Source organism: Littorina saxatilis, linkage group LG15 (assembly GCF_037325665.1).
Source record: "Littorina saxatilis isolate snail1 linkage group LG15, US_GU_Lsax_2.0, whole genome shotgun sequence".
Classification (NCBI taxonomy): Eukaryota; Metazoa; Mollusca; class Gastropoda; order Littorinimorpha; family Littorinidae; genus Littorina; species Littorina saxatilis.
In genome coordinates, this window is record NC_090259.1 from 48,323,635 (window position 1) to 48,346,600 (window position 22,966).

General features: G+C 40.7%; 1 protein-coding gene and 1 long non-coding RNA gene across 3 annotated transcripts in view; one reads left to right on the top strand and one right to left on the bottom strand.

Moving 5' to 3' along the window:
- LOC138949514 (uncharacterized) overlaps nucleotides 1–22,966 on the top strand; it is a 725,664-nt gene that overhangs the window by 147,842 nt on the left and 554,856 nt on the right. For both annotated transcript variants that reach the window (XM_070321340.1, XM_070321341.1), the window contains exons 3-5: nucleotides 4,174–4,233; nucleotides 5,420–5,638; nucleotides 12,492–12,602. In XM_070321340.1, the coding sequence (XP_070177441.1) occupies nucleotides 4,174–4,233; nucleotides 5,420–5,638; nucleotides 12,492–12,602 (390 nt within the window). The remainder of the gene's footprint in view (nucleotides 1–4,173; nucleotides 4,234–5,419; nucleotides 5,639–12,491; nucleotides 12,603–22,966) is intronic.
- On the bottom strand, nucleotides 17,787–21,197 carry LOC138949530 (uncharacterized). The gene is made up of 2 exons (XR_011450317.1): nucleotides 20,303–21,197; nucleotides 17,787–19,123 (listed from the first exon to the last, which is right to left on the bottom strand). It is a non-coding gene; the product is annotated as an uncharacterized lncRNA (long non-coding RNA).

Here is a 22,966-nt window from a genome sequence, read left to right on the forward strand (position 1 = left end):
GTAGAGCTGAAGCTTTTTGTGCTGGATGTAAGCTTAGTTGGTTTTATCACACACACACACACACACACACACACACACACACACACACACACACACACACACACACACACACACAACCCTGATGTTTGTCAAAAATGTTGCATGTTACTGCTTCACAAATGCCTGCACAAAAGCACACGGATGTACACGTACCTACCTACATACCCGTGCAAACAATCTACCACTGCAACACCTCAGACCTACACATTTATCCAAAAGTTGTCTAAGTAGTCAATACTGGCAATCTTGGTATTGAACGGGGAACTCTACTTTCATGGTGTATGTGGTCTAGGTCTCATTTTATACATGTATGTGTTCTGCGCGAACTTAGAATCCGGTTTCATTCTAGAATGGACCGGGTCCAGGTTGGAATTCTAACCCTGCGCAAGTACAGGGGTGCCATTCTAGAATGAAACCCTTGAATAAAGGGGGCCGTAATGTTTGTAGGTAAGACAGAGTTGTCTTCCCTTGAATTATCTCCACCTGCACCTTCCCTTTGATAAAATGGGGCTGATTTGTCTACCCCTGAAAAAAATCCTTTGGCGATCTTGCGATGTCATGTCATGTCAAGAAAGTTGACACTCCTGAGTACGCAATAAACAAAGGCAGACCATAGCAAGGGGGACTACCAGGGCGGTATTGTTTGCAGGGCAGTTGTTTTTGTGATGAGAGCCGGTTGCGGCCGCTTGCAATGTCCAGGGCCGGACTACCGGGGGGGTTATGGGGGTTGCGCAACCCCCCCCCCCCCCCCTAGCCTAAACATGTACCTTACTTATTTAATTTTTTTTTATTATTGCTTATTTTATGCCGTTTCATGCAAGGAGCGACCATTTTCCTATCTCAGAATATGACCTACCCGTCAGCTTCAGGGGGCTTCGCCCCCTGACCCCCACAACGAAGGGGGGGGGGGGGGGGGGTGAGTTCTAGGGTTTCCGGACCCCCCCCAGCAAAAAAATAAAAATATTGAATGAGGTATGCATTTCTTTATTTTACATTGAGTTTCAATTTTTGGGGTATTAATCAGTGACAAAATCTGCTGCCTGAAACTGGTAATGATCATCCTCAGAATGCACCAGATTGCACCATTTTGCATCCTTTTTTTCAAAATTTTCCGGGGGGGCATGCCCCCGGACCCCCCTAGCAAGCTAGGCGCTTCGCGCCGTCGGCTGGGCACTTCGCGCCTTCACACCCATATCTTCACAATATACTTTTGAAAAAAACCAGTCATAAAATGAACTGATCCGCCCCTGCCGCCAGGGGGGACATCCCCCTGGGCCACCACTGGCAACCCCCCCCCCCCCCCCTCCTCTTCGCCTAGTCCGGCCCTGATGTCAGCGCTGTCTCCCTCTCGGAAATGTCCGGTTTTTTGACTCACATGCGAAGCAAAAGTGAGTCTATGTACTCACCCGAGTCGTCCGTCCGTCCGTCCGTCCGGACGTCCGTCCGTCCGGACGTCCGTCCGTCCGGAAAACTTTAACGTTGGATATTTCTTGGACACTATTCAGTCTATCAGTACCAAATTTGGCAAGATGGTGTATGATGACAAGGCCCCAAAAAACATACATAGCATCTTGACCTTGCTTCAAGGTCAAGGTCGCAGGGGCCATAAATGTTGCCTAAAAAACAGACAGACAGACAGACGGTCAGACCGACTAACCGACAGACAGACCAACAGAAGGACAGAGTGAGTTATAGAGCTGTTGTCACAGGTTTAAAAAAAAGTTGACATTATATCTTCACAATTCAGAAGACCAACTTCATGTATATGAATAAGATTAAAAGTTACAAGCGAGATCGGCAAAACACTGTCAGTCCGGAAATTTCCGTTCGTAGCGATCAGTGCTGAGTGTCTCTCAAAATCGTAATCACTTTCAGAACATCACAATCCCAATTCACGATGTCTTTGAGTAAAGTGTAAAAAACCCGAAAAAAACCCCAACCAAACACACAAAAAACAAAAACAAACAGAAAATCCACATTTGTGGCTTTGGCTGTGTGATAGTCTAACTGAAATGACTATTCCAACTTGGACCCAAATTCCAACCTTGCGCACGGCCGATTCTAGAATGGACCAGCAACAAGGGTTTCATTCTAGAATGGCACCCCTGTACTTGCGCAGGGTTAGAATTCCAACCTGGACCCGGTCCATTCTAGAATGAAACCGGATTCTAAGTTCGCGCAGAACATATGTACGCTAAACCACCCATACAAAATAAAAAGCCACACATCGTGTCAGCTAATCGACAAAACAAACCAGACACGCGAACAAACAAAAAACGAATACTTTGATTTTCAACAAATAATTATGCCATGCGAGGAACATTTCGGTCGATGCTTAGATCTAGAAAAACACCAGCTCACTTTATGGGGATTTGAATAGCGCTGTTTCATGAGTTCCAGATCTAGACTGACAAGGTAGTAGACCATTTATTTTTAGCTTGCAAAATCAAACTTGCCCTGCAGTCACCTTAAGTCGAACCGCTTTCCCTGCCACCGGGGGTAGCAGTTTGGCGGGGGGAGGGTCATAGAGTCGGCACACTGGGAGTCGAACTTGACGAAATGTCACCTAGGGCCTAGTACGATAGCTTCTCTCCGGATTGACGTACAAACAGCGTCAGGGCCGCTTCAAACTTACATACGGATTACGATTCCTATCCCCAGTTTCTCATGTTGGTAACCACTGGCTATTTGTCAGATGTGTCGTTCTCCCACATTTGAACGATGCTGTGTTGCGAGCCGGTCAAAATGCCCTTTGGTTGTCAAACCACGTTCTCTTTTTCCGCGCAAACTGTTTTGCGTTCCGGACCGGAACACACTTCGGAGATGATCATTGACTATTTCTGATTGGACAATGATAACACGACCCTAGCTACAATGTCAAGGTCGGAAAGTCGTGAATACCACTGAAAAAATATCCTTAACTTTTTGTGCTCAGTGTATGTTTCACCATGAATGTATGGTTGTGTCTGTGTGAATGTTCAGATTGTTGTTATGTTTCACCATGAATGTATTGTTGTGTCTGTGAGAATGTTGAGATTGTTGTTATGCTTCACAATGAATGTATTGTTGTGTCTGTGTGAATGTTGAGATTGTTGTTATGTTTCACAATGAATGTATTGTTGTGTCTGTGTGAATGTTGAGATTGTTGTTATGTTTCACCATGAATGTATTGTTGTGTCTGTGTGAATGTTGAGATTGTTGTTATGTTTCACCATGAATGTATGGTTGTGTCTGTGTGAATGTTCAGATTGTTGTTATGTTTCACCATGAATGTATTGTTGTGTCTGTGTTAATGTTGAGATTGTTGTTATGTTTCACAATGAATGCATTGTTGTGTCTGTGTTAATGTTGAGATTGTTGTTATGTTTCACAATGAATGTATTGTTGTATCTGTGTGAATGCTGAGATTGGTGTTATGTTTTACCATGAATGTATTGTTGTGTCTGTGTGAATGTTGAGATTGTTGTTATGTTTCACCATGAATGTATTGTTGTGTCTGTGTTAATGTTCAAATTATTGTTATGTTTCACCATGAATGTAGTGTTGTGTCTGTGTTAATGTTCAGATTATTGTTGTGTCTGTGAGAATGTTGAGATTGTTGTTATGTTTCACCATGAATGCATTGTTGTGTCTGTGAGGATGGTGAGATTGTTGTTATTTTTCACCATGAATGTATTGTTGTGTCTGTGAGAATGGTTATCTTGTTGTTATGTTTCACCATGAATGTATTGCTGTGTCTGTGAGGATGGTGATCTTGTTGTTATGTTTCACCGTGACTGTATTGCTGTGTCTGTGAGGATGGTGAGATTGTTGTTATTTTTCACCATGAATGTATTGCTGTGTCTGTGAGGATGGTGATCTTGTTGTTATGTTTCACCGTGACTGTATTGCTGTGTCTGTGAATGTTGCTCTATACTTGTATGTTTCATTATGAGTGTATTGCCTTGTTTGTGAGAATCGTCGCGATATAACCTTCGTGGTTGAAAACGACGTTAAACACCAAATAAAGAAAGAAAGTTTGTGAGAATGGTGATCTCGTTGGTATGTTTCATCGTGACTCTATTGCTGTGTGTCTGAGAAGGGTGCTCTTGCTTGTATGTTTTGTCATTATGTGATTGTTGTGTTTGTTTGCAGATGATCCAGACTGTCGCTGCACGGAATGTGATATTAACTCTGCGGAAAAAACCAACTTCAGTAAGTTTATCTTTGCAGAGAGAACGATTGTTCTGCCGCATAAATTCTCTCTGTCTCAGTCTCAGTAACACTCAAATAATAGATCAAATAATAGATGTACTATGTTTACCTCCAAAGACATTTAGCCCCGTGGCGTTAGTGCACTCGGTAACGTTCCGTACCGCTGCTCCGGTAAAGGCGGGTTCCAGTCTCTCGGCACATGTTTCTTGGTTTTAACCCTTACCATACCTAACATTTATCACACAACTGCAGCTACTTCATGATTCTTCTCAAGTCTTGGAAGTTGTGTAATGGTCAAGAGAGTTTACATGATTGCCCCACTATAATAAGTTACTTCCCCCAAAAATCCCAGTTTTTATGACAAGACATACGAACCATGCAACACAAATATCCCCCATCATGCTAAATGTGGATAATCAATAAAAACGCAAGACTTATGATCAGTCAAGTTCATATTTACTAGACTGATAAAACGACATAGTTAACAGTTTGGCATGAAATGGGCACGGATTGGGGGAAGATAAGCATGGTTAGGGGGGTAACTGCTTTATCGTGAAATTCAACCCCTCCAAAAGCGGCCCAGGTTAGCGGGCAACAAGGGGTTTCAGATCCCCTGCAAACCTTCGTTTACACCTGAGTCAGCATGATTGGGGTGTGAATACCATTACCATGTGCTTACTTTACGGCACCCATGCTGCTGTTTACGGTGCCTTGCTACCAGCCCCAGGCTTCAGATCTTCTGGAGGGAGCAGGATCCAGAACCGGCCACGGGATATCCCATCTCGTGGTTACGCTTGCCACCTAGTAACATCACTCATCAGCTCGTGTGAAAAGCCCAAATGGGAGCATGTATCATCGCGCGTCGACTGCAGCCAATGGTTGATATTTACTTGTAGATAATGCACTTTTGCTCCAGTCACCCCTCTCTCCCTCCGCCTGAAACCTTTAGACTACTTTTTTGTGTTGATATGAAGCACAGGCACTCGTCACGAGATGGGCGGAATCACGGTGGGCGGGGCCTGTGGGTTTGATTACGTGCTCTCAAGACTACTACAATAACTGTAGTAGAGAAGATCGTCCATCACCCCAACCAAGTGACATCCAAGACATAAACCCCGCCCACTTCGTGTTGGGTGCCTGTGGTATGAAGGTCAGTTTCAGTTTCTGTTTGTGTCCGTGTTTGCAGTAAACGTTGCGTACAACAAGCCAGTGACGGCCAGCTCCCGATTCTGGGAACGGAAAGTATGCTTCTTCGTGGACGGTATCTCCACCCCAACCGTTGACTGTTCGTGCATGCACACCGCCGATCATGACATAACGCCTTGGGTCGAGGTTGACATGGAGGCCATCTACACCATCCGGAAGATTCTCATTGTTCGCCGACAAATTGAAGACAACACACATGGTACGCTATACCCTTTTTGACTCACATGCGAAGCAAAAGTGAGTCTATGTACTCACCCGAGTCGTCCGTCCGTCCGTCCGGACGTCCGGAAAACTTTAACGTTGGATATTTCTTGGACACTATTCAGTCTATCAGTACCAAATTTGGCAAGATGGTGTATGATGACAAGGCCCCCGAAAAACATACATAGCATCTTGACCTTGCTTCAAGGTCAAGGTCGCAGGGGCCATAAATGTTGTCTAAAAAACAGCTATTTTTCACATTTTTCCCATTTTCTCTGAAGTTTTTGAGATTGAATACCTCACCTATATATGATATATAGGGCAAAGTAAGCCCCATCTTTTGATACCAGTTTGGTTTACCTTGCTTCAAGGTCAAGGTCACAGGAGCTCTTCAAAGTTGGATTGTATACATATTTTGAAGTGACCTTGACCCTGAACTATGGAAGATAACTGTTTCAAACTTAAAAATTATGTGGGGCACATGTTATGCTTTCATCATGAGACACATTTGGTCACATATGATCAAGGTCAAGGTCACTTTGACCCTTATGAAATGTGACCAAAATAAGGTAGTGAACCTCTAAAAGTGACCATATCTCATGGTAGAAAGAGCCAATAAGCACCATTGTACTTCCTATGTCTTGAATTAACAGCTTTGTGTTGCATGACCTTGGATGACCTTGACCTTGGGTCAAGGTCACATGTATTTTGGTAGGAAAAATGTGTTATGCAGTTCTTAGTGTATGATGTCATTGCTAGGTTTAGTTATTTGACCACCGGCACGGTTGGCCTAGTGGTAAGGCGTCCGCCCCGTGATCGGGAGGTCGTGGGTTCGAACCCCGGCCGGGTCATATACCTCAGACTTTAAAATTGGCAATCTAGTGGCTGCTCCGCCTGGCGTCTGGCATTATGGGGTTAGTGCTAGGACTGGTTGGTCCGGTGTCAGAATAATGTGACTGGGTGAGACATGAAGCCTGTGCTGAGACTTCTGTCTTGTGTGTGGCGCACGTTATATGTCAAAGCAGCACCGCCCTGATATGGCCCTTCGTGGTCGGCTGGGCGTTAAGCAAACAAACAAACAAAAAAGTTATTTGACCTTGACCTGAAGGTCAAGGTCATGTAAAGGTCAAGGTCAAGCATGTGAGTCGTATGGGCTTTGCCCTTCTTGTTTAACAAAGTTTTTTTTACATCCTTTAGTCGAGTTTTCACTAAATGTTTTAACATAGACGGGGAATCAAGACGAGGGTTTTGGTGTGTGTGTGTGTGTGTGTGTGTGTGTGTGTGTGTGTGTGTATGTAAGTATGTATGTGTGTGAGTGTGTGTGTGTGTGAGCGCAGAGCGATTCAGAGAAAACTACGTACAGGATCCATCTTTATGAGACTTGACATGAGAGTTCCTGAATATGATATCCCCTGGTTTTTTTCTTCATTTTTTCGATAAGTGTTTTTGATGACGTCATATCCGGCTTTAGTGATAGTTGAGGATGACCAGCCAGGCCCTCATTTTTCAACCAAATTGAAATTTGAGTCAAGCAATCATTTACTAAGTCAGGACTTTGGGATTGCATTTAAGCTCGGAGGCTTAAAAGTTAGGTAATTACTTTGCTCATTAAATTTGTCATCCAAAACGAATTATCACTTACAGACAATCATTGCATTGAATTCCTCATCTTTTCCTGAAATGGATATATTATTACTTTTTAAAACTCTCAGAATTGAAGAAAATAGGTTGAGTATAACGTTCGTATGTTTCCATTGGGTTTCGGAATTGTTATGTTTTTAATGTTTTTATTTAATTATCTCAAAATTTTCCCCGAGTACGCTAGTACAAGGGTCCAGCAGACTTTAATTGTGTGTGTGTGTGTGTGTGTGTGTGTGTGTGTGTGTGTGTGTGTGTGTGTGTGTGTGTGTCTCGACTTAACAGCTTATTGCTGGGAAACTACTGGGCGCAGTTCGTTCAAAAGTTGATACACTAACTTGATAATAGGTCCGATTGATCGTATTAAAACTTCATAATGTTACCTGGGACCTAAATGCGAAATAAACCACACAAAAACGACTTGGCGGCGGGGGGGAATTCGCGGAGCCACAGCCAGCCAGGCAGTCTCATAGAACAGCCGAACGCGTCACACATTGACGAGAAATATAGCGTCATAAAAAGATTACGTCACGGTCAAAAGTCTTTGACGTCTTTTTCTCTCGCGCGGTGTGTGTGTGTGTGTGTTCATTTTGTGCACATGTGTTAGTGTGTCAGTGTGTGTGTGTGTGTGTGTGTGTGTGTGTGTGTGTGTGTGTGTGTGTGTGTGTGAATGTAACCGTGTGCCAATTTAGTTTACTCTTTCTTACCGAGCTCAAACACTCAAGCAAACGACACAAGTTATATTAACAGGTTCTTTTATTCAAAAAGATGATAAGGGGAATGTGTGGGATAACGGGGGTTTACTTTCAAATACAAAACTTTCAATGTATTACTATAGGACTAAACAACTCCAAAAAAACAACGCTCTCAACTCTTCACTCTAAAACTACATTCTAAATTCTCCCTCTAAAGCTACCCTTTAAAAACACACTAAATCCTTTCCCCAAACTACACTCTACTCTAAATCCTCACTCTCAACTTTAATCCAAAAAACCCACAATGAGACTCTAATCTAAAACAAACGAAATCTAAAAAAACAACCTAAAAACAATTCTTCAAAAAAAAAACCAAATCTACAAAAACTCCAACAAAACCTGACCAAAATCCCTCCACTAAAACTAACTGCTCCCCTCTAACAAAATCTAATCTACGAAAACCTAGCAAGAAACCCATCTACGAAAACCCGTAAAACCTAGTCTACTGAAACCAGCAAAAAAAGAACTAACTGAATCTAACTAAACCCCTCTAAAAAGAAAAGACCTGAATCTAACTACACCCCTCTAGAAAGAAACCCCGTCGCACACTCTGCCATCCTGCAAACCACAGAATGCACGCCGTAAGCATACGTAAACAAATCAACAATGTCAACTACCACAAGCTAACTCGTTGAACAACAAAACACATCATTCCTACCAAATAACATACCTACAATACCGTTCTCTCAAACAACGGTTTTCTAAAGCATTCAACAAACAAAAGTCTTCCCAAGCATTCCAACTCACAAAACAATCTACTTGAACATTCAAATAAATCCTTTCCCCAAGCAGCATACTATTCTTCTCACTGCTTACCCATTTACAGAAATAAAATTGTATTAACCTACCAGCAAAAGAATTCCTCACATCCCAAAGGATTTCAGCCTGTGACAGATATGTCACACAAGGCGTCCAGAAAACACACCACAACAAATATAGGTTGTCTTCACTCCAAAGTGCCAAGCAAAAAGACAGTTTTAGCGGCCACATCCTGCGCGCCGGCGTCACAAGATTAACACATATTCGACTCGAGGGGTGTCGGGCACCCCCACTTTCTTTAGTTAGTGTCTAACGTCACCTTCAACTATTCAAATTTACATCGCGGCGGAAGGAAAAAGGGAGATGGAATAAAGCCACCTGTCAATTGTTTCTTGTTCACAAAAACATTAATCACAAATTTACTCCAGAGGCTTGTACCAAAAAAGCGATCGTTTTACCTATGCAAATTTTAGAATCGGCCCTTCCGCGAGACCAATTCAATAGAAACGAAACACAGTCTCGGAAACCTTAATGGATCCCCGATAGTACAGGTTTGAATCCTCGATAGCACAGAGGTACCACGAGTTCACACGGATGCACAAAAGTGCATGTGTACCGTAACTGTCGTTCCCAAGCTCACATGTGTAAGAGAGAGAGATAGAGAGGAAGAGAGAGAGGGAGTGAGGGAGAGAGAGAGTGTGTGTGTGTGTGTGTGATTGTGTGTGTGTGCATTTTCACTGTGATCAAATTACAAATAAAAGAGAAAGGCCAGTCACCACGCACATCCTCGGCTCGCATGCAATGTATTTATATAGCAAAGGGAATGCCTGTAATTCACACAGATCAATCACTTGGTCTTAAACGTGCACAAGACAAAAACTTTCATACTGGGGGAGCGAGCCAATCTGAAGAGTACTCGGGTCCAGCGCGAGCGTTTTTTTATAAGTGTGTTGAGTATGAGGTTAGGAAAATTTCATATCAAAACAGTGGAGGCGAATTCAGTATTAGAGCTCACAGTCCTGTGTTATAGCTGCCTTGTTTTGTTTAGCGTGTGCTGACAAAACACTAGCCCCTGCTCGTCAAGCGTTAAACGGTTTGTCTTTCGCCGCTAGCCTGCAGGCGAGTTGGCGTTGTTTATCTCTGGTGGCCACTGTTTATAATTCAGAATCTCGGAACCGAGTCTCAGTAAAAACTCTTGGAGAAGTCTGCAAAGCGAAGACCAGAGCTTTTTTGCTATGTATGTGGGGGTTTTGCAGACGACATTTTGAAGCATACGCGTTGCCATGACTGCATCAAAATGTTGTATTAAAAACTTCGATAAAGTATCTCAGTTGCACATTTTAGCAAGGTCAATCATTATGCTAATTTAAAATCGCTTCAAGCACTTATTGATTAAAACCAAAACTGTGAAATATAATCTGCTAACACTTTCTTTTATCTATCTAGAGAGTATTGCCAGGATGGTCACGTGCTTCCGTCTTAAATAAACGGGATTATGTATGCCACAGTATGGATGAACTGAGTTGCATTCACTGAAGTGGCCGTAACACAGGTTAAATAGCAATCTGTTTAACAGAGCTCTGTAAAGCACACAATCTCCCCCCCCCCTCCCCAGCCCCCCAAACAGATTAACAAAATAAAAGAAGATGATTTTAGAAACAGCAGCCGGAGAGAGGCCCGGGGGGGGGGGGGGGGGGGGGTTAAAGATTGGAATTTAATTATAATTGGATAGATCCGCCGCACTGCCAAGAAAAGTGTACAGTGTTTCACCCACTTTCCCGAAAATATATGCATCTGTGTTAAAATTGTCAAAATGGAGTTCCAACTTATCATCAGTAATCATGCAGACATAATTATGTAGATAGATGATCAATGTAGGCTATATTATATCTCTGTTATCAGTCATGCACTACTGACTCAACAACACAAATACTTGCTGAATATAATATCTCTATTTGAAAGCATATCCAAAGGAACCTTTTGTCTCTGTTGATAAATATCGAAGTTCATTGCATTATCTTTACTCTAGACTTGTATTCAGTTTCTCTGTCAGAGCGGCAAAGTATCGTCTGCTACAGACACCGACCCAGCAGTAAGAAAGCATAGGCTCTAGCTGAATACATTTTATTTTTTTCTCGTCAAAAGTAGAAAATACATTCATTCGTAAAGAAGAACTAGGGTTTAGATGAAAAGGTTAGTCAGTGTAATATCATATATATACCAATAGATTAAGGAAGATTTTTCAAGAAAGTGCCGATTGTGTTTTTTGTGGTTAGGCCTATCTTTTATCGCGAGTTCCGACAGTAGCGGCTCGGTTACTGCGGACCAGCATAACTGAGTTCACACAGAACTATTCTCAGCTGCACTCAACATGGAAAAAACCCTGTGTTAATTGTTTCAAGACAACCACATTTTGTAACACTACTTTGAAACTTCTGCTTCTTGTCATCATTATAATCATTGCAAGGGCTCCAGGAACTGAGAAATGTTAAACACACTTAAAACCACGTAAATGTTACAGGAAGGCGCCTTTACCGCCTATGCATGGTGCCACAGATTTCCGAATTCCTGCGACTCAGCAGCTAGCGGCCGCCGTGACCTTGCAAGGCGGAGCATCGAAATTTGCGCGGAATATTCAAAAAGCTTAAACCACACTCACTTTTTTTTTCTTGAAAACAGCATAAATATTGTTTTAAGCGTAATAAGTTTAATCTGTATGTATGCTGGAGGTGTAAATGCACTAACATGCATATTTTGTTGCTTGTAAGATGTAGTGTTCACTTACAAAACTTTGACAAGTTTGGTCTTTCGGTTGGCGGTGTAATGTGATTCTTATGTACCGGTTCGACATGTAGGAAACAGCAGTATTTAACTGATTTCTTCCGCATTGAATGTTTCTTTGTGCAATCAGTATAGAAGATTGCAGAGAGTGTATTCTGATGATTTAAAATGTGTGTATTATTATTAAGCAGCCCTGATAGTACTGACTATGTCTCTTTCTACTAAACTGACTCAGTGTGTGACTTCTTAACTGTGCACATTTTCAGCCAGAAATTCATTTCTCTTCCTTGTCTTGCTTGCAAATTTGTTCTTTCCTGGCCGAGCGATAACATAAACACTCCTGCCAAGGGTTGTGTTCTGCGATGTTTTAGAGCTCGGAAAGGCAGCAGAGGGCTTGTCATCAGCTTTCCCTAAATGGATTGCTTGAGGGCTAATAAGGAAGGGATACTGCTATATCAGTGATTGTTGTTGACATATAGTTTATATACAGCGGGCTGAATCCTAATGCATGGGCCAAAGAAGGAAACTCGGCTCCACTGATTTGATATGTCTTTCTGGAATATTCTTAGGATTGAATAACTAAATGAATTGATATGTCAGGTCGCATTAGGATCAAGTTTTGAAAACGGCTGTGCTGTAAACTAAAGAAGTAAAGAAAACAAAGAATCCAAAAGACAGAAGAATGAAGACATGACGTCTTATCATTCCAAAAATATGACGTCAGATGGAGGCATCACTGGGGCTTCCTTATCGTTGTCTTGAGGATGGCGAGACTTAATCGAACATTTGCTGTGACAAATCAGACAGTTGGAATGCTGTGGAATGAAGTTGTTGAGATGAACATGGTTTTATATTTTGCAGTATGTATTGTCTCGAGGTCATGACGGCCTACAAAGAACCGTTATTATCCCGTTGCAGATCTCGACATAGAGCGGATGTGGGCTCTTCAATTACAAGTGGATGGGCAAATCTGTCATACCTGGCCTCCGTACGAGGATACGGAAAACTTGGCGTTCTGGAGATCTGAAAGTAAGTGGAAACAAACAACAAGACAAACACAATTGGAGAACGCAAGGTGGATTGTCAAAGTTTACCCGTAAAAAAAAAGGGGGGGGGGGGAACCTAACATCTCCACTTGTAACACCGGTGCTCTCTACATTTATAATGAAATAAAAGGCTTCTGGCGGTCGGAATATCAGCAGTAGCAACGCCAACTTGGTATACATATGTAGGCAATCTAAATCTTCGCGAAAGCACAGCCCCCTTACGTATCTTACCCCCCCCCCCCCCCCAAAAAAAAAAGAAAAAAAAAAAAGAAAGAAAGTTGAACCCAGGTCAGAGTGACAAAATTGTGTTTTTCTTTACATGCACAAGTCCTCTTTGAGCAGAGGGGGTCAGATTTATATTGACACGGCCACCAATTGGCCCTGCCCCTAAACCCCACCAATTGGCCCTGCCCCTAAACCCCACCAGATCACCTGCCCGGCCTCCTGGAGCCCCGTTTTTTTCTGTTTTTTCATTGAAACTCATTTTGTTCGTGAATGGATTGCCTGAATATGTCATTGTCCAATGGTTTAATGTATGCTTGATGCGATCACAGCCGTTGATTTGCTTGCTAAGTGTGTATGGTAGGAATGCGACGTTTGCCAGCGGGGTCGAGAGGCCCCTCGGGAATCGGTTTCCTACCTTGTAGTAAGTGTAGGAGAGGAGATCTACTGTATTCACGACTTTCCGACCTTGACATTGTAGTGGGGGTCAAATGGGCGTGGGCATCATTGTCCAATCAGAAATAATGAATTTGGCTGTGACTCAACTTCCGGTCCCGCCCAGTCGGAAGTTTACTTTCAACCGAAGAAATGGCGCAAAACAGTTTGCACGGAAAAAGGTGATGAAAAAAAGAACACAACCTGGTTTGACAACCAAATGATTGCGACCTTGCATTCTAGCATCGTTTAATGTGGAACAACGACACATCTGATACAAAAATAGCCAGTTGTTACCAACATGAGAAACTAGGGTTTGGAATCCAGTGGTGATGTTTTTAAAGTTAATGATATAATAATACAGTTTGCACAGTTATCAGGACTGACCCTGAATGTAAATAAAACCAAAATAATGAAAATTGGACAGCATTGTGGTCAGCAAAAGTTGCCCTTTGAGTGCACAGATAACATTAAGATTTTAGGTATTTATTTTGTAAATAATGATAGAGCAATAAATGTTGAAAAGAATTGGGTATTAAGAGTTCAGAATATTACGAAGTTGATTAAAATATGGAGTCGAAGAGATTTAGGTTTGGTATTTGTGATGCAGACGATTGGATTGCCAGATCAGGTTTTTACAGAGTTGAATAGATTGTTTTATAAGTTTATTTGGCAAAGAAAGTGTTCGAATAAAAAAGCATTTGAAAAAGTTAAAAGAAAAGTAATGGAGAAAGAAATAAGTGAAGGTGGGTTGAAAATGTTAAATGTGCACATTATGCAAGAGTCGTTTGATTTACAATGGGTTGGACGATTGTATGAAAAGAAGGGAGAAAATTGTACGTTTATACCACTATGGTTTCTGGGAGATGTTGTTTGAGGGTATGGTTGTCTTGATTTGAATGTTAAACCGAGTAAAACCCATTTTGGCAGAGGGTAGTGTGGACACATTTAAATTACAAGCTTAGGATGGAACATGATAATATTGATGTACACAACTTTTATAAACAAATTTTGTGGAGTAATGATTTGATTCGGTACAAAGGGAAAATGTTGTTTTATTCCCATTGGAAAAATGCTGGGATTGAAAGAGTAAGTGATTTGTTTATAATGGAAGAAAAGAGATTAAAGTCTGCAGCAGAGGTATATATACAAATTGGAAAGAACAATGCAAATAATGGTATTGGATTATTGGGCATTAATAAATGCACTACCCAAATTGTGGATTAATTGGTTTTCTTCTTGTCGATCACTGGATTAATTGGTTTGAAAATAAAGACATCATTGTACAGATGGATAAGCAGATGTTTGATGGTAGCCTTTATATGATCAAAATAAGCCAAATAAGAACAATTATAGAAAAGAAAATTGTAATTACTGCTGTAGAAAAACGTTGAGTATATAATTTTTGGTTGATGAAGTTTGGTGTACAAGTAAATAAGGAAATTTGGACCCTTGCCTATGTTTATAAAGAAGTGAGGTTAAGAGAATTGCAATGGAAAATTGTACATAACATTTATCCAACAAATTATGTTATTATGTAAAATGCAAGTCAGAGAGAATAACAGATGTAGGGAGGCCCACTGTCGTAAGCGTGAATAGTGCACATAAGGCATTTTTAGAGTGCCGTAAACAGCTTCAAAATCAGGCAATGTTCTTATTGTTCAGGTTTGAAATGTAAAAGTACTTATAGAATTGCTGTGCAAAGTTTGAAGCCTGTTAGAATTATACATTTGGAGCTGGAGGTATTGGATTGTAAAGTCAGGCAAATATGCGATTTTTTCACAACTGGGAAGTTCATGTACAGGGCGACAAATTAAAAAAAGCAAAAAGAAATGACCTTTTCGGTTTTATTTTATAGAACAGATTGCAGCAACAACAAATGTATCACAGTTGAACCAATAAATGCAATAAAAAGGATTATTTTATAGCCGATTGCAATTTTAGGCTATATTGACGTCGTCACACGAAATTTAAGAAACGCGAATAAGCAAATCTTCAGTGGATTTACAGGTAAAGATGTCATACGATATATCAAATTGAAGATCTCTTTGTGTACAATTCAGCTGTCATACTTTTGATGCCGTATAATCAAAACTTTACAACTTAAGCTTGAAAATCAATATTTTCAAAAATAATAAATTTAAAATAAAAACTATAAAATCTATATTATAATACGCGACCGTTTTGGGGCCTTGCATCGCTATCTCCTCCCAAACCCGGCCGATTTGGGCCCCGATCTCTGGGGTATCTAGAAACATTTTGCGGCGCACACGATGCGCCCGGTTAGATTAGCCGATTCCGAAGCCAAATGGCTTTTTCTGGCATTCTGGTGCGACATTTTCTAACAGACGACGCAACCGGAAGGCCTCCCCAATGGCTGTTAAACGAACCGGGTCTCCCATTGGCTCAGACCGAATAGCGCCACTTCCATCCGCACGGGCAGTGGAAAGCGAGACGCATCGAAAAGCTCGACTCGGCAAATGTTTGTTCACGCATCGACAAGCTCGACAGGTAAGTCAGTCTCCTTCTTAAAGTGTTCCGAAACCATTCTGCCACAGGGTTTATTCCAGGCTTTATTCGAAGAACCACGCCAGGGTCTTTCAACGCTGCATCAAGAATTGGGTTAGAGATGGACTGGAGAATGTTTTTACCACGTGTCTCACCACCCGACATTGTGATGTTGCCATTCTCTTTCGCATAGCCCATACGTGAGGAAGGGGGGTGGGGGGAATTAGAGATGGAGACATTGTGATTTTGCCATTCTCTTTCGCATAGGCCATACATGAGGAAGGGGGGTGGGGGGGAATTAGAGATGGAGAATTTGTTCGCTTCACCACGTGTCTTAGCCGACATTTTCATTGGCAAGCGATTCCCAGAGCGCGGCGCGTTGTGCAGCGCGGCAATTCCCAGAGCGCGGCGATTGCTTTTGGTTTCACTAGCGCAGCGATTGTTGACGCGCTTCATTTTTGTATCAGCAACATTTTGAACAACAATAGTTTGCACCTACCTCTATTATATTATCTCACGTGAATTTATACACCACTTTACAGTACCAGCGCTTACATGGAATGAAGAAGAAAACCGGAGGTTGAGAGGCAGCGTGGCATGTTTAGTGCACCGATGCTTTTTGTTGCAGCCTTTCTTCATTTCTTCATATCTTCCGTTGCTGGCTGTTTTCTACTGCATACGTATATCTACTACGTGCTATGCTGAGCGGGATGCTGTAACCAGGTCGTCCGCGGCATTGATGTAACCTGCTAACCTGATGTACTGGTGATTTGCTGTCGCTGTCGCCGTCCTACCAGCTACAACACTACTTTTTCTGGTAGACTACGGGAGGACCTTCAGTGGCTGAGTGAGGTGCCTGATGTCTCCACTGTTCCCTGCTCCGTTGCCACGCCAGCCGGCTCTACATTCGACGGAGCAGTTGTGGAGACTATAGACTAATCACGGGCCGCCCACTCAGTGGCAAAAAGCTAAGTTGCACCATGTATTTTGCACCCTTCTTACCACCAAGTCATCTGTTATATTTATGATTATACTCGAGTGGTGACGACGTGGGGTGTGTGACACCTGCATGAACTAGTACTTTAAGGCAGATCAGCAATTTTCTTAACTATACACGGGATCAGCGTGTTATTATCATTTTCTGTACTTTAAGGGGGGACAGGGTAGGCAAGCACTTTTTTTTTTTTTTTGGAAACAGCTTGCTGCTTGTTTGATTTTTGCAAGCAGAATAACCTAATTAAGGGAAACCATTTTAAATTTTGAGTGAAAAGCAATTTTTGGGGGTTTTATTCACCAAAATGTGAGAAAAACGTTATAAAATGTGCTTTTTTTAAAATGTTGCAGTTTGTGAACCAGTGCATGTTTTGATCCAATTTTTCTTCTTTGCAGCAATATGTGTGTGTTTAATAATTCTGTGTATCGAAAAGCATTTCTAAGCAATATATTATTTTAATTTAGCATTTTCAGTTACCGGTTCAGTTCTGATAAGAAAAATACATGAAATCCTAACTGTCAGACTCATAAAAACCCAACCAATGCACTGAACTCTTATTCCATACACAGAACTGATGCTGTACAACTCATAAACAACATATACAAAAACTGAACAAATCCATCAAGCCTTTCAAAAAATGCAACATTTTAATTGTAGCGTTTTGTCTGAAAATTACATTCAGAGAAAACAGCATTTTAAAGATTTGAACCAGTACATAAAAAAACCAGTAGCACAGTGCACCCTGAATTCATATGTTTTTATCAGAATGACCACTTTACTATGTAGGGAAAAGGATTTGACAATCAAATTATCAGGATTTTTTTTATATACATCATATGAAAACAACCATCTTTGTTTGTACCGATATGAAAACATGAATCAGAACCAAACTGTCAGACTCATAAAAACCCAACCAATGCACTTAACTCTTATTCCATACACAAAACTGACGCTTTACAAATCATAAACAACATAAACAAAAATGAAACAAATCCATCAAGCCATTCAAAAGTTGCAACATTTTAATTACAGATGTTTGTCTGAAAATTACATTCAGAGAAAACAGCATTTGAAAGATTCCAACCAGTACCTCAAACTAGTAGCACAGTGCAGCCTGAATTGATATGTTTTTATAAGAATAACCACTTTACTATGATGGGGAAAGGATTTGACGATCAAATTATCCAGACTTTTTTAAAAGAATCATTTGAAAACTCATCTATGTTAGTGCAGATATGAATCAAAACGAAACTGTCGGACTCATAAAAACACAAGGAATCCACGGTATTCTTATTCCATGCACAGAAATGGTGCTTCACAAATCATAAACAACATATACAAAATTGGAACAAATCCATCTTGCCATTCAAAAGTTACAACATTTTAATTACCACATTTTGTCTCTAATTACATGTAGAGAAAACAGCATGTAAAAGAGTCTCACTAGTACCCCGGTAAACTAGTACCACAGTAGAGCTTGAATTAATGGGGTGGTTTTTTTTAACCAGAATAACACTTTAACTATGAAGGGGAAATGATTTGATAATCAAATTATCAGATTTTTTTGATTTAAAAAAAAAATCATATGAAAACATTAAAAAAGTCAATTATCTGTGTTTGTGCTGATATGAAAATATTGATCAGAACCAAACTGTCAGACTCATAAAAACCCAACGGATGCACTGATTTCTTATTCCATTGCATAGAAATGATGCTTCACAAATCATCAACAACATTACATAATTATATATACACAGATGGAACAAAGCTATCAAGCCATTCAAAAGTTGCAACATTTTAATTACAGTATTTCTGTGATCAATCCTAACACTGCAGCAAATTTCTGTAAAGCTGAATGTCCCTTTCCATGTACCAACATGGTCATACGCGGATTATTTAAAATGCAACTTTACCACCCGAAGCGTTGCAAACACCGGGAGAAGAGTAAACAACTGCAGACTTGAATGGACACTCATATGCACTCCAGATGCAGGGCCTGTGCAAATCCTTGGGCTGATGCATCACCTTCTTTCATAATCAGACTGCTATCAGACAAGCATTCAGTACAGGATATAGATCTTTCAGCAATAGATGGAGCTGATCAATGTTGACAAAAGCCCAACACATGTCAGCGGAGTGACGTTGCACAGTACCAGTATCCATATCTGCTTGTGATGGGTCAGAAGATGGCAAAGTATCTGTATCTTCTTATGGTTGGTCAGAAGATGGCAAAGCTGATGTTTCTGCTGTGGAAGAGGGTAGTTCCGGTTTAGCAAACTTTTCCATCAGGTCAATCTTTCTCCTCGCTGCCACCACAGGAGGACTGGCTCTCCCCTTGCTCCAACCTAATAAATACACAAACACTGATTTAATATTTGATACAACTGTCCATGGTTTTTGTTTGTAATAAGCTGCAAATTTTAAGACTCAATATAAACGTCAACAAGTGCTTGTACTTTATTTTGCAAATGACCATGTTACATGGGGTGTACCTCAACTTTTTGGCTAGGCTGGTAAATCAGAAATCCCAATCAGCCCCCAACCACTGAACCAGGCGGGTTTTCTTACAACCACCTCAGCGGCTCGTACCCACATATGTCGGTTGACGAACACACACACACACACACACACAAAAGACATTCATTAATTGGCCCCTATCACAAAATGTACATGTCAAGTTTACTATGGGATTTGAGTAACCACACAATCACATACACACAGGAACTAATACTGAAACTAGCTGAATTATTTTCTTTCTTTCTTTCTTTCTTTTCATATTTTTCTTTTAAAATTAATTTATTTCATCACACTTGCTATATGTATTTGCTTGTCTGTTGTCTGTTTTGTGTGTGTGTGTGTGTGTTCTGTGTGTGTGTATACATTTTCAGATTTCCTAAACCTAGCACTGTTTGCAGGTGATCTTTATGCTTTTGATTCATGAGTTGCATCCCCAGTCCTTTAGTTTAACTCTTTTTTTTTCTTTGGTGAAGTAAATTGGATCTATTTTTTTTATTCCTTAGTTAATGGAAACGATTTGACAACAATATTGCTGTCAATGATAGGTTGGTCAGCCATGCTGGTGTAAACCAATCCTTTAGAATTAGAGAACGCTCTCTAGTAGGGTACTTATTTTCCTACGGTCAATGACCAGAAACAGAAACTGTGTCAGTCGTACATCGCTCAGATGCTGCTTCTCAGTTTGACCCCAGACAAAGAATACTGATGACATGTTACACCATAGTAAGCTCTCAAGGACTGGCCAGCGAAGAACAATAAAATAGGGGTTGTGAAGACGATATCACAGAGATGATCGAGGGAGGGAGGGGGGGGGGGGGGGGGGGATGCGGCGGCGCCGGCATGGTCAGTAAATTGGATAAAAAAACCCGCAAAATACTTCAGACACAAACTGTTTATCATTTACCTGCAAACCCTAACACATTCTTACAACAACAACAACATAACGATGTGCAATAAATCACGTTGTCAAACAAACAAGATCGAAAAGAGAAAGAAGCAAAACCCACCTCGTCGAGTCAAGAATCTTAGAATGTCGTCTGCTTAAATACGATCATGTTGGTTCATTTCGGAGTGTTGTTACTTCCTTCTACTGTTCGCTGCTGCTGGTTCATCTTTCTCTGATATTTCTTGCCACTATGCCGAACATTTCCAATGTTAGGGTTGTTCTCCGCAGCTCAAAACTTTGAAAAATGCTGCTGAATCGGTGAAAACGTCATGGATTTGTTGACACCGGGGGACTGATAAGTTGTCTACTGCGCTTGCGCCAAATGCCTTTGACCTACATATATTTGCATATATTAATTCCGGGGTTTCGGTTGGAACGGATTCTCTCTCTTTGTGCCTATGTCAACGGAAATTCCCCAACGGTGATGACGTCATCTTGAAGAACGGAAATTTCCACACAGTTTGAACAGCGAAGGGTCATGTCATGTGCGCACATTTACCAGCACGGAGTATCCAAAGTTGACCATTTTTTCGATTTTTTTGATAAAACACAGACAAAAACAACAAAACATCGGTTTGAAAATGGTTTTATTTACATGAATACATGTCTAAAATGACAAAAGCAGATTATTGAATGCATTCCAGGATGTTCAAAGGTGTGAAAAATGCAACAACCCCAAAAAGGTGTATGAGACCAAAAATAACTCATTTTGCCTACCCGGTCTGCCCTTAACTCATTTAACTCATAACTCATAACTCATAACATTTTATTGATCCAACAAAGGAAATTAATTTAGTCATCAGCACATATAGGTCATTAATTAATAACTATAAAAGAATAAAAGAAGAAAATTCATAAAACCCATGATATAAAAATACCCTTTTTTCTTGCACACCTGACACACCGACACACCAATACACATGCATACATGCCTACATACATACCTACATACATACCTACATAAATACCTACATACATACATACATACATACATTCCATGTTAAAGTGTAGTTAAGAACATCACAGTAATTATATCATTGTTTGGATTAACAGATAAGTTTTTATGTAAATGATGATAACAACAATCCATAATTAACGCTATTGCACTACCAAGGAAGAGACCAACCAAACACATAAAAACCAATAACAGTAATCTTTAACTGGCATTTTTGTCAGTGACCACTTCTTTTTACGTTTTGAACGTAAAAAGAACATTTTTTGGAGTGAAGTCTCGAGGGAGGTGGCGTGATATTACATAAACAGGCGTCTGGAACTAATACTTTTGTTGATTCTATTTATTTGTATGACTGCGAGAGTGGATCGTGGTGTGGTTAGTTAGTTAGAAGTAACTAACCGTTCATAATCACCTTATGTGATATATTGACATGTGACAAACATCAAACAACTCAGCGCCATAAAAGTCATTTCAAGTCATCAGTTACACTTTAAATGTCAAAAATCGTCGGGAAATTAATTCAGCATTATAATAGTACCATCAATAAACACACAAGCATGAAGATGAAACAGAACAGACGGAAATTGTAGCACCGAAATGAATTCTGCAAACACATCGCGATCAAAAAGAACACCAGGTGACTTTGTGTATTAAAGCCATCGTTAAACAGACACTACACATTCAATGAGATGTACCAACAGATCAGGTAATGAGATGTACCAACAGATCAGGTAATTCCGTGCTACAACACCCAGTGCGAATCATAGTCTAGAAGACATCGATATATTACTAAATTATACAATACTTCAGCGCCATACAATAATGTAAGATCATCAGTCACACAAAACCGAGATGTAACATTTCCTGTGTATGTTATTTTGTGCAATCACTGTTTAGACAATGAACTCGTCTATACCCCAGATACTCACACTGCACTGTTTAGACAATGAACTCGTCTATACCCCAGATACTCACACTGCACTGTTTAGACAATGAACTCGTCTATACCCCAGATACTCACACTGCACTGTTTAGACAATGAACTCGTCTATACCCCAGATACTTACACTGCACTGTTTAGACAATGAACTCGTCTATACCCCAGATACTCACACTGCACTGTTTAGACAATGAACTCGTCTATACCCCAGATACTCACACTGCACTGTTTAGACAATGAACTCGTCTATACCCCAGATACTCACACTGCACTGTTTAGACAATGAAATCGTCTATACCCCAGATACTCACACTGCACTGTTTAGACAATGAACTCGTCTATACCCCAGGTACTCACACTGCACTGTTTAGACAATGAACTCGTCTATACCCCAGATACTCACACTGCACTGTTTAGACAATGAACTCGTCTATACCCCAGATTCTCACACTGCACTGTTTAGACAATGAACTCGTCTATACCCCAGATACTCACACTACACTGTTTAGACAATGAACTCGTCTATACCCCAGATACTTACACTGCACTGTTTAGACAATGAACTCGTCTATACCCCAGATACTCACACTGCACTGTTTAGACAATGAACTCGTCTATACCCCAGATACTCACACTGCACTGTTTAGACAATGAACTCGTCTATACCCCAGATACTCACACTGCACTGTTTAGACAATGAAATCGTCTATACCCCAGATACTCACACTGCACTGTTTAGACAATGAACTCGTCTATACCCCAGGTACTCACACTGCACTGTTTAGACAATGAACTCGTCTATACCCCAGATACTCACACTGCACTGTTTA